At 45.1% G+C, this 16,141-nt stretch overlaps 1 protein-coding gene across 1 annotated transcript; it reads left to right on the forward strand.

The window, feature by feature from the left end:
* The first annotated feature begins 1,674 nt into the window (after positions 1-1,674).
* Positions 1,675-6,164, forward strand: LOC133342684 (uncharacterized). Its single transcript, XM_061552009.1, has 3 exons — positions 1,675-2,972; positions 4,528-4,635; positions 5,847-6,164. Exons 1-3 carry the CDS (start codon positions 2,309-2,311, stop codon positions 5,858-5,860), a joined length of 786 nt encoding a protein of 261 aa, XP_061407993.1. The 5' UTR covers positions 1,675-2,308; the 3' UTR covers positions 5,861-6,164.
* Positions 6,165-16,141: the final 9,977 nt, after the last annotated feature.

Genomic DNA, 16,141 nt, shown 5'->3' on the forward strand with positions numbered 1-16,141 from the left:
GATTTGTGCGTTGCGTGCGTGGGCCTGAACACGCAACGCAGCTCGCTCGGCATACGTCTGCCGTAGGCAAAGTTGCCTCTCGTTGTCTTTGCACCGTGCTGCACGGCTGTCGCCTGATGAAGCTGGTTGTAATTACTGGCGAAACGTCGTGCTCAGATTGTAAATGTTGTGGCCTGGCTCTCCGACACACCGGCGTACTGTACTAGTATACTACACTATACACTACACTATTATACACTATACTATACACTACACTACTATACACTATACACTACACTATACACTACACTACACTACTATACACTACACTACTATACACTTCTATACACTACACTACTATACACTACACTACTATACACTTCTATACACTACACTATACACTACTATACACTACATTATACACTACACTATACACTACTATACACTACTATACACTACACTATACACTACACTACTATACACTATACTATACACTAGACTATACACTACACTACTATACACTACACTATACACTACTATACACTACACTATACACTACACTATACACTACACTATACACTACTATACACTATACTATACACTACACTACTATACACTACACTATACATTACACTACTATATACTACACTATACACTAATATACACTCCACTACTATACACTACACTATACACTACACACTAGTGCTGTACTAGTGACGAATTGGCCACGTTCTGTTTACGTGACAGCCCTTACTAGTTGGCCGTGTCGCGTGGTGGCGGGTTTTAACGACACATGCATTTATTGACGCGATCTAACCCAAAACAACCTCTATCATGGATGACATTGGTCGCGAAAGCGTGCTGCGTGTTAAACTGACGGTGAACTTCTTTCGCGCCGTACGTAGCCAACCGCGGGCACCGTGACGGCGCGCGTGGAAGGGACGGCAGACGAAGGGCACACCGAGGCGGCGGTGTGCTGGGTGACAATACTGACATCTGTGTCACGCTCTTCACCAACAATCTCAACGCGCTGTCCAACAGGACGCAGCATGCATGCATGCATGCGCTCGGCATCGAAATCACATCACGAACACGTTTTTAGTAACGATTTACTCGGTGAGCTAAGAAGTTTCGTGAGCCTAAAACGTACACGTCGGTGTTTGTAGGCGCGTTTTAAAACAAACAATAAAATTTCGATTTAAAGCTTTCGTGACTGCAGGGATTAATCTTCTTGGTTCTTTCGGTAAAGTCACGTAGAATGGCACGCCTTAGGCTTGGAGCTACTTCTGACTCTGCCTTCTCGACAGACCTGTTCTCCACCTGAAGACGGCTGCTTGCGTTGTGGCCGAAACGTCGGGATAATTATTTTATTATGTTTTATTTTTATTATTTTATTATTTTCCTTCTACGTGACTTTACCGAAAGAACCAAGAAAAAATGTCCACAGACTCAGAGAGGTCGCCGATACATCGTGGAAGAGTGCCTTGGCGGCGACACGAACGGGTTGGATATTTGGTTCATGCGTTATTCATGTGGCTCATCCGACAAGCCTCGACAGACCCCCCTCCCCCCCCAGTCTCGTTTAAAATATGCCAAGTGACTCCAATAGTCTCCACGAGTCAACCAATGGGGGAGCGAATACCCGGCGGGTATAAATAGGAGGCGGATTGAAGGCAGCTGTCAACTTGGCCTGATTCTACGTCGGCTGCCCTCTCATCTCCGCTCTCTCTCTCTCTCTGTGTGAGACACGAGCCTGGCCGCTGACGTTACTCGTGGGAGTGTTTGCAGGTCTCTACGCGATCACGACAGAGAAGGAGCTCAGACGCGAGCGCTTACATTCACGTGCGCGCCGCATACCGTGCCGCAGGGATACTCACGCTACACGTGCAGATTTTAGTGCAAGCTATCGAGCCAACTTTGTGTAACGAGGGTGGCTATACGATACGTAACTCGTAGGTCAACAGGTATATTGCACTTCGTTCGAGGGAGACACAGGCGGTTGCCGTACACGTCTTCTGTAAACACACGCGCACCGACACGCGGGTACACAACGCGCAAACGCGTGAGCACGCTGACTCACTCACTCACGCACCCTGCGTATCTGATTCGGTTGTGGTCGCTTTGGCTTCGCTGCTGCAACCGCGAAATCCTGGGGCGTCCTCGACTCGCTCCGAACGCACCAGAAGCGACAGCAGCAGAAGCAGCAGCAGAAGCAGCAGCAGCAGCAGAAGAAGCAGAAGAAGCAGCAGCAGAAGCGACAGAAGCAGCAGCAGAAGCAGCAGCAGCAGAAGCAACATCAGCAGCAACAGCAGAAGCAGCAGCAGCAGTCATGAGTTTCCCCCCGCGCTCCTCTTCCACCACCTCCGCCGGCGGCCCGAGTCTCGCTCGCCGCCGCCTCTTCGTGCCCCTGCCCTGCGTGATCCCTCCGGGTCGCGTCGCCAGCGTTCGCCGCCGCCTCCTCTTCGGCGGTGCCGACGAGACGACGCAGCAGCAGCAGCTGCAGCAGCAACAGCAGCGGGCCCGGTGTCTTCTCTCCGTGCGTCACGAGCTCGCGCAGAAACTCCGCGACGATGCGGCCGCTGCGCGCGCGCGGTGGGGGTTCGACTTCGCTGCAGGGCGACCGTGCGAGCGCGCAGAGGAGGGGGATGATGATGAGGAGGAGGAGGGCGCTGGCGAGAAGGCGGCTGGGGCCGCGTGGAGATGGGAGGAGGTGGACGCCGTGCGGGTGCCCAACTTTTACCGACCCGCAGCCGTCGCGCGAGACGGTGACGGCTGCGACTGTGACGTCGTCCGTGACGGCGGGGACGACGGCGAGCACGCGGTCGACGACGACGACGACGACGCGGAAAATAACTCCAACAGCGGCAACACGGAGATTACGGGGCCGGCTGGAGAAAGCCTCGCGTCTCGAAGCTCCTTCAGGCCAATCGCAGAGGTCACGCCGCCCGCGTTCAACTCGGCGCATCGCAAGCGGCCGGCTACGCGCATCGCCGGTGAGGCACGGGGTGGTGCAGCGGTGGGTGGTGCCGATTGAAACGAGGGTCGTGGCTATGTCTCGTCGAGTCGTTTCGGCAAACCGCGAGTGGTGCGTAAAATGCAGCCCTGCAATTGCTGGAGCTAAATTTGTAAAGTTTTTTTTTTGAACGTCTCATTCTCATTATACGTCTTCCCGTCTCTCTCTACATAAAATGAACTCCATAATACAGGTTTTTTTTTGGGTTCGATCGCGTAAATATATATTTACACGATAATACTATTTACGTGAAAAAAACCCTGTATTATGGATGCTATTGGTCGCGAAAGCCTACGTATAAACTAAACCATTTATTTTTATTTTTTTATTTTACCAGTTAAGGCCTCACTGAGTTATTAGCTTTTTTTTTATCAGAAGCGTCCTGGCCACAAATAATAGCTCAACAAGGTGCGCTTATCATCGCGTGGAAATTAATAGCAGCCAAACACTCTAAACGCGTGATGTTGATTCGAAATGTGGAGGGGAAAATCCCGGAAAACCCGGAGTAAAATCCATGCGACCACGGAGAGAGAGAGAGACATGACAACTCTAAATATACAGCAGCAGGCGTCAGGGTTGGCATATAACTCACGACCTCCTGTATACCAGGCAAGGTAGTTAACATCTCCTAGCCATCGGGCAACTCGATAAAAAAAAAAACTTAACAACCGATCACAAACTCAAAAGCTCTTTCTGCCTCGTGAGCACACAGAACAGTGGCAATGACACCGGCTTACGTGCCGTGTTAAAGCCACGCTCCAAGCTTATTTCGTTTGATCATGGTGATAACTCACGAGGTCAGGATGAGTCCCATCTGCGAGTGAGCGAGTGGGCGAGCGAGTGAACGTTTCGGTGAGTGAATGGGTTGCGATGGTGGGTGGGTAGGGTGAGCGATTCATTGAGCGAGTGAGTGAGATGAGTGAGTTTGTGCAACCAGTTGAGAACGCCGGAGACCAAGTTTTGAGTCTCAATTTCATGTCCGTACGGTGCAGGGTGGTGGGGACGACGGTTTGCTTCGTATAATCCCAATTGAGTAAAATGCGGTGTTGTTCTAGACTTTGGAAAATGTATCAGAGGGACTCTGTTCGCGTCTGCAAACGTATGTCCACGGTATGCAACAAGTAGTGTACACGTGTGCGTACATGCTGTGTGTGTGTGCGTGGGGAGCGGTGGGTGTAGTGGTTAGCGTTACGCTGCGCTACGAACCGGGCGACCCGAGTTCGATTCCCGCTCACGGCCAACACCCAGTGACGGTTATCTGAACCGGTCCTGGGCATCCCCTAGGTCAACTCAGCCTCAAATGAGTACCTGATGCGGTGTGTGGACATCGCCACTGGGGATACAAAGGCGGCCGGGCGTGGTTCTGGTCACCCACCCCCCTCGTGGCCTTCATGGGCGCTTGCTAACAGCACTTGCCGCAGTCTGTTAAGGCTATACGGGGGCTCTTTGTCTTTGTATATACACACACACAGTCATTCGCTTGTCTCAGCGCACACATTTGACTAACGTGTTCTCTGCGCTCTTCCCGTCCGCAGATTACTTCGTGAAGACGAAGCGAGCGCACCGAGAGGCCTCGGACAAGCGCGGAGGCCGCGCGGACGAGCAGCAGTCGCTGCTGCCCCAGACGAGCGCCATGCTGACCGGTGCGTGCCCCCCTCCCCCCCCCCCAGTCCCCCTTTGTGATGTTTGGTGAATCGTTAACAACCTTTGACCCCGTTGTGCCGCACCACCGCTACAACAACCGCGGGTCAAAGGGCAGCAAGAGGGGGGGGGGAGGGGGGCGAGTGTGACGGGGGGGGGGGGGCTGGGGGCGAGATGACAGAGAAAGGGATGGGATGAGAGGGTAGTGATGATGATGAGAGGGGTGGTGATGATGATGATAATGATGAGATGGTGGTGATGATTATAATGATGAGAGGGTGATGATGATGATAATAATGGGAGGGTGATGATGATGATAATGATGAGAGGGTGGTGATGATAATAATAGGAGGGTGATGATGATGATTATGATGAGAGGGTGGTGATGATGATAATGATGAGATGGTGATGATGATGATTATAATGATGAGAGAGTGGTGATGATGATAATGATGAGAGAGTGATGATGATAATGATAGGAGGGTGATGATGATGATAATGATGAGATGGTGATGATGATGATTATAATGATGAGAGAGTGATGATGATGATAATGATGAGAGGGTGGTGATGATAATAATAGGAGGGTGATGATGATGATGATAATGATGAGAGGGTGATGATGATAATGATGAGATGGTGATGATGATGATTATAATGATGAGAGAGTGGTGATGATGATAATGATGAGAGAGTGATGATGATAATGATAGGGTGATGATGATAATGATGAGAGGGTGGTGATGATAACGGTTAGGGTGATGATGATGACATTGATGAGAGGGTGGTGGTGATGATGATGACAGGGGAGGGAAGAGAGAGAGAATTAGAATGAGAATATTTGGACTGAAGGAATCCGATGAGCTGATAAGAGGAGCGTTACTCGGGGCGGGTCAGAAGAGGGGAAGGAGTGAGCGGAAGTGAGCTGTACGGAGCAGCACGGAGCAGCGTCTGTTTTCACAGGGGGCGGGGCGAGGGGTTCATAGTGGGGGTGGCCACGCGTAAGTCACGTGACGAACTGGAGGCTTGAGCTGATTGGGCGTGGGTGAGATGCTGCTCACGTGATATTTATCGCATTTTGTAAATTATTCTTTGCGTGTTCAAAAAAACCAGTCTGCTGAGAGTTTCCGTGACTGTTGACGTAGCCAGCAAGGGAACGCGAACGACGATTTCAGTCGATCTAACTTGTAAAAAAAAATGTTTTCTTTTGCAGATTTGACGTTTTAAAAGGAGGAAATATCTCTCGCAAGCACGAGCCCCGCGGGTGAACGAGGAGCCAAAGTGTCGTGGCGTCACTCGAGACGAAGATCACGCAGACGGAGGACGAGGCAGAGGAGATCACAGACGGAGGAGACCACAGATGGAGGAGACCGCAGGCCCCGTGACTCTGCTTGAGACGGACGCGTGGTGGTGGTGGAACTCTGCGATTGCGGCTGACAATTTGCGACAGTGCGCGCGCTTCTTGTGTACCGTCCGCAAGACTGTAAATAATATATATACACAGATGTAACTTAAAAAACTACTGCAAAGAGCACATTTATATTTTTGTATTTATGAATTTTCTATGAAAACAAAAGTTTATTGAATTAAAGGTTTCGGTGCGTAATGATGATTGTGGACACTTTATTTTTTTTACCGTTGATAAATCTCGCTTCTATTGTGCAAAGCGTGTGGACGCCTCCGTGTGCATGTGCCAGTGTGTGTCAGTTTGTGTGTGTCAGTGTGTGTGTGCCAGTGTGTGTGTGTCAGTGTGTGTGTGTCAGTGGGTGTGTGTGTCAGTGGGTGTGTGTCAGTGGGTGTGTGTCAGTGGGTGTGTGTGTCAGTGGGTGTGTGTCAGTGGGTGTGTGTCAGTGGGTGTGTGTGTCAGTGGGTGTGTGTGTCAGTGGGTGTGTGTCAGTGGGTGTGTGTGTCAGTCAGTGGGAGCGGTAGTGCAGCGGTTAGCGCGCTGCGCTACGAACCCGACGACCTGAGTTCGATTTCCGCTCATGGCAAACACCAGGGACGATTATCTGAACCGGTCATGGGCCTCCCTTAGGTCGACTCAGCCTCAAATGAGTACCCGGTACGGTGTGTAAACATCGCCACTGGGGAAACAAAGGCGGCCGGGCGTGGTGCTGGCCACCCACCCCTTCGTGTGCCTTGCCGGCCTTCATAGGTGCTCGCTAACAGCACTTGCCCCAACAGTCTGTTACAGCCTATACGGGGGATCTTTGTCTTGTGCGAGGTTGTAGCGCGAGAAAAATGAGCGAATGTTGACAAACGTGGGGTCAAGTTGGCAGTAGAATGATTGAGCAGAATCCCAGTTAACGTGGAACTTGGTGGCGTCACCGATCCAACGTTAGCTCAACGTTATCTCAACGTTATCTCAACGTTATCTCAACGTTAGCGCAACGTTAGCTCAACGTTAGCTTAACGTGAGCTCAACGTGAGCTCAACGTCAGCTCAACCAGCGGCTCCAACTGTTTATTCCGTCTGTACGGGGGGATAGCGCGTTGCCCCCTCGCGCAAGGCGTGGCTTTTCTCCGGGCTCTCCGGGTTCCTCCACCCCACTTGTATCATAATAACATGAATTAACAACATCCATTAATAACATTGATTGGCTGAAAAAATCTTTACAAATTAAAAACCCAAATTTAGCAGCAGCGGCAAGCAACCTCCTTGCAATAATAGTCCGAGGGACTATTATTACTTCATCGCCAAATTTCTCCTGCAAGCGTCCTCGAGAGCAGCGGTCCCCAACCTTTCTGGCGCCAGGGGCCGGTTTCGTGGGAGACAATTTTTGTTCACGGACCGGAGGGCGGAGGGTCATCATTCCGTCTTTTTTAAATCCTTTATATTAAGTTCGCGTGCTTGCTTGCTTGCTTGCGTGCTTGCTTAGGACCGTGCAAATCTTTCGGTCGTTTTTTAACCCACTTCCCATGATCCAATCGAGTTGACATTTTCCACACAGACTCGTTGTGCGAGACAATTAATGTTCGTGAAAAAATGTTTCCAAAATGTTACACTTTATAGGACAAAAATATTATATTTAATTACCAATTGTTTAATACTGCAGACAATCATCTGACCCATAGGTGGCAGCCATCTCAAGCCAGAGGACGAGAGGACTCTAGCCGCCACGCATATAAAGGATTTAGAGTGAAAAACTTTGTTTTTACGGGTTATACTTATTTAAATCCTTTATATTAAGTTCACTTGCTTGCTTGCTTGCTTACGACCGTGCACATCTTTCGGTCGTTTTTTAACCCACTTCCCGTGATCCAATCGAGCTGACATTTTGCACACAGACTCGTTGTGCGAGACAATTAATGTTCGTGAAAAAAATTCCAAAATTTTACACCGTTTAGGGAAAACAAATTAAATATTTAATTACCAATTGCTTAATACTGGCAGACAATCATCTGACCCATAGGTGGCAGCCATCTCAAGCCAGAGGACGAGAGGACTCTAGCCGCCACGCATATAAAGGATTTAGAGTGAAAAACTTTGTTTTTACGGGTTATACTTATGCCCTTTTCAAAGAAGCTCTCCTACGACGTTTGTTTTCTTACTCATGTTGGCCAGGGGTTAGCAGCTTGTGGGCTTGCCAACACTGTAACTGAGACAAGTGCGTAATGCGGGAGAGAGGCGCGGACGGAAGTGGTAAATTAAATCATGGGAGCGGGTTCCACGCGCAGACTAAAATAAGTGTCGGAATCTGACTTCTCATAAGGAGCGCGCAACCGAGACCCCTCGTGTGCGCAGTTGACAGCAGGGTTCGCGCTCCTATGAGAATCTCATGCCGCAGCTGATCTGACAGGAGGCGCAGCTCATACGGCAATGCGAGCGATAGGGAGCGGCTGTCAATACAGATGATGAAGCTTCGTCTGTCAATACAGATGATGAAGCTTCGCTCGCTCGCCCACCGCTCACACCTCCTGTTGCTGTGCGGCCCGGTTCCTAACAGGCCACGGACCGACACCGGTCCGCGTGAGCGCGCTGTAGTTGAGGATATCGGACGCTAGGGGGCATCGCTTGACAGAGGTGGCGCTCTCACGAGACGCACCACGCGACTGGACACAGATGAACCACCGCGCAAGCACTTTTGGTGGTGGCGGTTAATAAATAAAAACTAAACAACGAAGATGAAATGAGAGGCGCTCGCAGACACGGCGACTGGTATCGAGGTTGTACCCCACCATCACCCTCTCATCATTCTCATCATCCACCAGAAGAAAGATGACCTCGGATCTGAGTATCAAGATGACATTGGTTTGTGGACAAACTCAAATATAACCAAGGAGGTACGTGCCTTTTGGTGTTAACAAGGTCCCGTGGAATGCCAGCACCATGATAATGACTTTTCTTTATCCGAAAGACATTACTCTGATATTCAGAAAACATTTAACTGGAGATAGGAAATGCCTATAACTTTGCTTGCGTTCTCTTTGATGGTATACATGGAATCAAAAACCAAGTTTTCCGATGGTGGATTTTCAGACTGGAAACATGCCTCTACACGGATGACAGAACAAGAGAACGGTTCTGGACATGGGACCTCTATGATGGCGTGGATTTCTAGACGAAAAGCACTTGGACGAATTGACTCAATATTGGAAATCCAATTCACAAAGGAAAAATAATACTGGGCAAAAGTACTGCATAGAGTAGTTTCAATCTTGATTTGTGTAAGAGTAGTTTCAACTCTAAAGTTTACCTCATCTCGTGGATTATCCTTTCGTGGTGATATAGAAGTAGTTAATTCTCAACAGAATGGCAACTACCTTGGGATACTTGAATTACTTGCTGAGTATGATCCTTTTCTTAGTTATCATAGAGCAAAAAGTGGTAATCGAGGACGAGGAAAAGCTTCATATCTATCTTCAACAATTTGTGAGGAAGTCATAGAGACTATGGGAAATAAAGAATTGAAAACCATTGTAGAAGAATCATCATGGGACCTCCTTTTCCAGTACCAAAATATACTAATAGGGGTTTTCCCCTTTTTTTCTGGCAACAAAACTGACACCTTTTGCAAGGAATCATGCTTACATTAACCACAATACTTGCAGTCAAATGCAAACAAAAAACAATACTCTGATAATTTATGCATTGTCCTTGAAACTGATTGGTCCACACCAGAGACAGCTTTCTTTAGAGCCTAGTCTCATATGGTGTTCGACCAAGGGGAAAAACCCTATTAGTATATTTTGGTACTGGCAAAGGAGGTCCCATGATGTAGCTGCTCACCCCGAGCTCTCGTTACTCTGGTATTGCGTTGTCTTTGAACTGTGCGCCTTTTGGCGTCATCTGGTCGAACACCATATGAGACTAGGCTCTAAAGAAAGCTGCCTCTGGTGTGGACCAATCAGTTTCAAGGACAATGCATAAATAATCAGAGTATTGTTTTTTGTTTGCATTTGACTGCAAGTATTGTGGTTAATGTAAGCATGATTCCTTGCAAAAGGTGTCAGTTTTGTTGCCAGAAAAAATAGGGAAAACCCATATTAGTACATTGTAGAATAAATCAAGGAAGCCAAATCGTTTTCTATCGGTGTTGATTCAACACCAGACATATCTAACACTGATCAGCCGACTGTAGTTATTCGCTCTGTTGGAACATCAGATAACGAGGTTGTTGAACGTTTTCTCACTTTCATTCCCATTGCAAGTCACACTGGAGAAGCCCTTGCCAACATTGTCTTGAAATTCTAGATTTGAAGCTTTCGTGACTGCAATGATTCATATTCTTAGGTTTTTACGGTCAAGTCACGTAGGTAAAAACATTAACGTCGTGATTTTTATTTTATTTTACTTTTTTATGTTTTTACCTACGTGACTTTACCGAAAAAAACCTAAGAATATTTTCTTGAAATTCTTTGAACAAATTGGAATTGATTTAGCTAATCTAAGAGGACATTTTTATGACAACACATCAAACATGTCAGGATGCTACAAAAGGGCTTCAATCACATATCATGAATATCAATCATCTTGCACGTTAGATTCCATGTGCTGCACGCTCCCTTAATTTGGTAGGTTTAAGTGCTGTGCAAAGCTGCATTGGGGCAGTTTCATTCTTTGGTCTTATACAAAAACTTTACAATTTATTTTCTGGTTCAACTCGATATTGCTCAGCAATGCTTCGGTGCCTTGAAGCTGAAGGTGGAAGAGAATCTACGTTTGTAGTTAAAAGAGCATCAGATACTAGATGGTCTGCAAGGGCCGATGCCACAAAAGCATTGTCTAAAGGCTACAGCTGTTTTCACGAAGCTTTAAAGTTAATCTCAGAAGATGGAAATCAAAAAGCTGACGCACATTATGAAGCACAAATTATACTCAAGCAGCTTTCAAAGTTGTAAATAGTTCTCTTGGCAAACTTCTGGGCTGTCATACTAGAGAGGTTCTATCAAGTCAGCAAATCACTTCAACATGAAACACTGGAGCTTCAATCAGCTATTAAACTTCTTAAATCTCAACTGGATGTTTTGATGTCGCAGCGGGATCAGTTTGAAGTGTTTGAAAATAAAGCAAAAGACATTAAAATTAATGAAAAATAAAATAAAAATAAAATAAAAATCACGACGTTTCGGAGGCAACACAAGCTTCCGTCTTCAGGTGGAACCGTCACAGCACGATTGCTGCATCAAGTGAGAGAAATTCCAAGGAAACAGTCCTTGTATATATACTGGTTGAGGGTGGGAGGAGCCAAGGTAGGCCCTGAATATTATTTTTCCTTGGAATTTCTATCACTTGATACAGCAAGCGTGCTGTGACGGTTCCACCTGAAGACGGAAGCTTGTGTTGCCTCCGAAACGTCGTGATTTTTATTTTATTTTTATTTTATTTTTCATTAATTTTAATGTCTTTTGCTTTATTTTCAAACACTTCAAACTGATCCCGCTGCGACATCAAAACATCCAGTTGAGATTTAAGAAGTTTAATAGCTGATTGAAGCTCCAGTGTTTCATGTTGAAGTGATTTGCTGACTTGATAGAACCTCTCTAGTATGACAGCCCAGAAGTTTGCCAAGAGAACTATTTACAACTTTGAAAGCTGCTTGAGTATAATTTGTGCTTCATAATGTGCGTCAGCTTTTTGATTTCCATCTTCTGAGATTAACTTTAAAGCTTCGTGAAAACAGCTGTAGCCTTTAGACAATGCTTTTGTGGCATCGGCCCTTGCAGACCATCTAGTATCTGATGCTCTTTTAACTACAAACGTAGATTCTCTTCCACCTTCAGCTTCAAGGCACCGAAGCATTGCTGAGCAATATCGAGTTGAACCAGAAAATAAATTGTAAAGTTTTTGTATAAGACCAAAGAATGAAACTGCCCCAATGCAGCTTTGCACAGCACTTAAACCTACCAAATTAAGGGAGCGTGCAGCACATGGAATCTAACGTGCAAGATGATTGATATTCATGATATGTGATTGAAGCCCTTTTGTAGCATCCTGACATGTTTGATGTGTTGTCATAAAAATGTCCTCTTAGATTAGCTAAATCAATTCCAATTTGTTCAAAGAATTTCAAGAAAATATTCTTAGGTTTTTTTCGGTAAAGTCACGTAGGTAAAAACATAAAAAAGTAAAATAAAATAAAAATCACGACGTTAATGTTTTTACCTACGTGACTTGACCGTAAAAACCTAAGAATATGAATCATTGCAGTCACGAAAGCTTCAAATCTAGAATTTCAAGACAATGTTGGCAAGGGCTTCTCCAGTGTGACTTGCAATGGGAATGAAAGTGAGAAAACGTTCAACAACCTCGTTATCTGATGTTCCAACAGAGCGAATAACTACAGTCGGCTGATCAGTGTTAGATATGTCTGGTGTTGAATCAACACCGATAGAAAACGATTTGGCTTCCTTGATTTATTCTACAATGTACTAATATGGGTTTTCCCTATTTTTTCTGGCAACAAAACTGACACCTTTTGCAAGGAATCATGCTTACATTAACCACAATACTTGCAGTCAAATGCAAACAAAAAACAATACTCTGATTATTTATGCATTGTCCTTGAAACTGATTGGTCCACACCAGAGGCAGCTTTCTTTAGAGCCTAGTCTCATATGGTGTTCGACCAGATGACGCCAAAAGGCGCACAGTTCAAAGACAACGCAATACCAGAGTAACGAGAGCTCGGGGTGAGCAGCTACATCATGGGACCTCCTTTGCCAGTACCAAAATATACTAATAGGGTTTTTCCCCTTGGTCGAACACCATATGAGACTAGGCTCTAAAGAAAGCTGTCTCTGGTGTGGACCAATCAGTTTCAAGGACAATGCATAAATTATCAGAGTATTGTTTTTTGTTTGCATTTGACTGCAAGTATTGTGGTTAATGTAAGCATGATTCCTTGCAAAAGGTGTCAGTTTTGTTGCCAGAAAAAATAGGGAAAACCCATATTAGTACATTGTAGAATAAATCAAGGAAGCCAAATCGTTTTCTATCGGTGTTGATTCAACACCAGACATATCTAACACTGATCAGCCGACTGTAGTTATTCGCTCTGTTGGAACATCAGATAACGAGGTTGTTGAACGTTTTCTCACTTTCATTCCCATTGCAAGTCACACTGGAGAAGCCCTTGCCAACATTGTCTTGAAATTCTAGATTTGAAGCTTTCGTGACTGCAATGATTCATATTCTTAGGTTTTTACGGTCAAGTCACGTAGGTAAAAACATTAACGTCGTGATTTTTATTTTATTTTACTTTTTTATGTTTTTACCTACGTGACTTTACCGAAAAAAACCTAAGAATATTTTCTTGAAATTCTTTGAACAAATTGGAATTGATTTAGCTAATCTAAGAGGACATTTTTATGACAACACATCAAACATGTCAGGATGCTACAAAAGGGCTTCAATCACATATCATGAATATCAATCATCTTGCACGTTAGATTCCATGTGCTGCACGCTCCCTTAATTTGGTAGGTTTAAGTGCTGTGCAAAGCTGCATTGGGGCAGTTTCATTCTTTGGTCTTATACAAAAACTTTACAATTTATTTTCTGGTTCAACTCGATATTGCTCAGCAATGCTTCGGTGCCTTGAAGCTGAAGGTGGAAGAGAATCTACGTTTGTAGTTAAAAGAGCATCAGATACTAGATGGTCTGCAAGGGCCGATGCCACAAAAGCATTGTCTAAAGGCTACAGCTGTTTTCACGAAGCTTTAAAGTTAATCTCAGAAGATGGAAATCAAAAAGCTGACGCACATTATGAAGCACAAATTATACTCAAGCAGCTTTCAAAGTTGTAAATAGTTCTCTTGGCAAACTTCTGGGCTGTCATACTAGAGAGGTTCTATCAAGTCAGCAAATCACTTCAACATGAAACACTGGAGCTTCAATCAGCTATTAAACTTCTTAAATCTCAACTGGATGTTTTGATGTCGCAGCGGGATCAGTTTGAAGTGTTTGAAAATAAAGCAAAAGACATTAAAATTAATGAAAAATAAAATAAAAATAAAATAAAAATCACGACGTTTCGGAGGCAACACAAGCTTCCGTCTTCAGGTGGAACCGTCACAGCACGATTGCTGCATCAAGTGAGAGAAATTCCAAGGAAACAGTCCTTGTATATATACTGGTTGAGGGTGGGAGGAGCCAAGGTAGGCCCTGAATATTATTTTTCCTTGGAATTTCTATCACTTGATACAGCAAGCGTGCTGTGACGGTTCCACCTGAAGACGGAAGCTTGTGTTGCCTCCGATACGTCGTGATTCTCATTTTATTTTAATTTTACTTTTTATTAATTTTAAATTTTTACCTACGTGACTTTACCGAAAAACCTAAGAATATGAATCCTTGCAGTCACGAAAGCTTCAAATCTAGAATTAATACGGAATACTGAACGAACAAAAACGAGAGCATTGGAAAAGAAAACGAACGGCAATGCTGAAGATGTTGATTTGCGAGGAAGACAGAAGTTGAAGGTGGAAACATATCTATCCATCATAGACAAGTTGTACTCAGCTTTGGTTCTTTCGGTAAAGTCACGTAGTTAGAAATAAAATAAAACAAATCCTCGACGTTTCGATCGCAACACAAGGGGTCGTCATCAGGCAAAGGAGTCAGCCTCTCAAGGCAAACTGTTTATAAAGGTTTGGGGATGGGCGTAGCCCAAGTGTATCAACAGCACCATTGGCATTGCTGCTACATTGGCATTGCTGCTGCAATGACATTGCTACTGCACTGCCATGCTCCTGTTGCTGTTGATACACAACGTTTATAAACAGTTTGCTTTTAGAGGCTGACTCCTTTGCCTGATGGCGACCGCTTGTGTTGCGATCGAAACGTCGTGATTTGTTTAATTTTATTTCTAACTACGTGACTTTACCGAAAGAACCAAAGAGTATGGATTCCTGCAGTCACGAAAGCTTCAAATCAAGATTGTACTCAGCTCTTTCTCATCGCATTGAAGCATGTGAAAATGTTCATTCATTATTTGGTTTCCTGGTCGAATTTCCAACAATGAATATTGAAGACATTTCAACAGCAGCAGCAGCCAAGTTTCAGAAGATTTACTCGGGATGACATCGAGCCTGAGTTTGTGCAAGCAATTCTTCACTTCAGGAACTTTTTGATTTAAAGCTTTCGTGACTGCAGGGATTCATATTCTTGGTTCTTTCGGTAAAGTCACGTAGAAGGGAAATAATAAAATAATATTAATATAAATAATAATTGTTATTGTTTTATATTAATATTATTTTATTATTTCCCTTCAGGAACTTTGTTGGGCAATTTGATGAATTTAGGCACAAGCATAAAACACGACAAGCTTCTGACATCTACACCCTTGTAGTAAACAATGGATTAACTTATTCATTCCCTAATGTTTAATGATAACCAATGCGACTGGAGAGAGACGTTTCTCCAAGATGAAACATCGAAAGAATGCACACAGATCGACAATGGCACAAGAACGACTAAACAGACTTGCTCTCGTGGCAATTGAAAACGATGTTCTCAATAACTTACAATTTGCTGATGCTTTGGAGAAATGTTTTTCCAATAAATCACTCAAAGAAAATGTTTGAATTTTATTTGTTGTTAGCCTTGTAAAAATGAATGTAATTTTTCTTTAACTTTGTTTTCCTTTTGAAAATATTACTGGGGGCCTCACAGTACATCTAGCCCAGGGGCATACACAATCCTAATCCGGCCCAGTGACACACACAAAGCGACTGGCCACAAATGAACCACCACGCAATGCCTCGCTGCTGATCTCGTCAAGAGATGAATCCCGAGACACTGTTTGCAACAGGGGTCTTGAGAATGAACTGCAGGTGGTGGTGGTGGTGCTGCTGCTGGTATGGAGTTAGAAGTTTAACTTAATTCACACCGCACGTAGCCACCGGTGCCAATCGGAGGTGCAGGGACGTGGCCCAGCGGTAGCGCATTCGCCTCTGGTTGCCGAGGTTCGCGGTCCGAATCCAGTGGCCGCCCTGGTTATTACTGCGGGCGTATTAGCCGTGATATTGATAACACTACGCGCACGTCTGCTTCAGAATCAGAATA

This window comes from Lethenteron reissneri, chromosome 2 (assembly GCF_015708825.2).
Source record: "Lethenteron reissneri isolate LAM-NWPU_2019-01 chromosome 2, ASM1570882v1, whole genome shotgun sequence".
Classification (NCBI taxonomy): domain Eukaryota; kingdom Metazoa; phylum Chordata; class Hyperoartia; order Petromyzontiformes; family Petromyzontidae; genus Lethenteron; species Lethenteron reissneri.

Coding starts and splice junctions, on each gene's coding strand:
- LOC133342684 (XM_061552009.1), top strand. CDS start 2,309: ATGAGTTTCCCCCCGCGCTCCTCTTCCACCACCTCCGCCGGCGGCCCG. Junction 2,973..4,527: donor GCCGGCTACGCGCATCGCCG/GTGAGGCACGGG, acceptor TCCCGTCCGCAG/ATTACTTCGTGAAGACGAAG.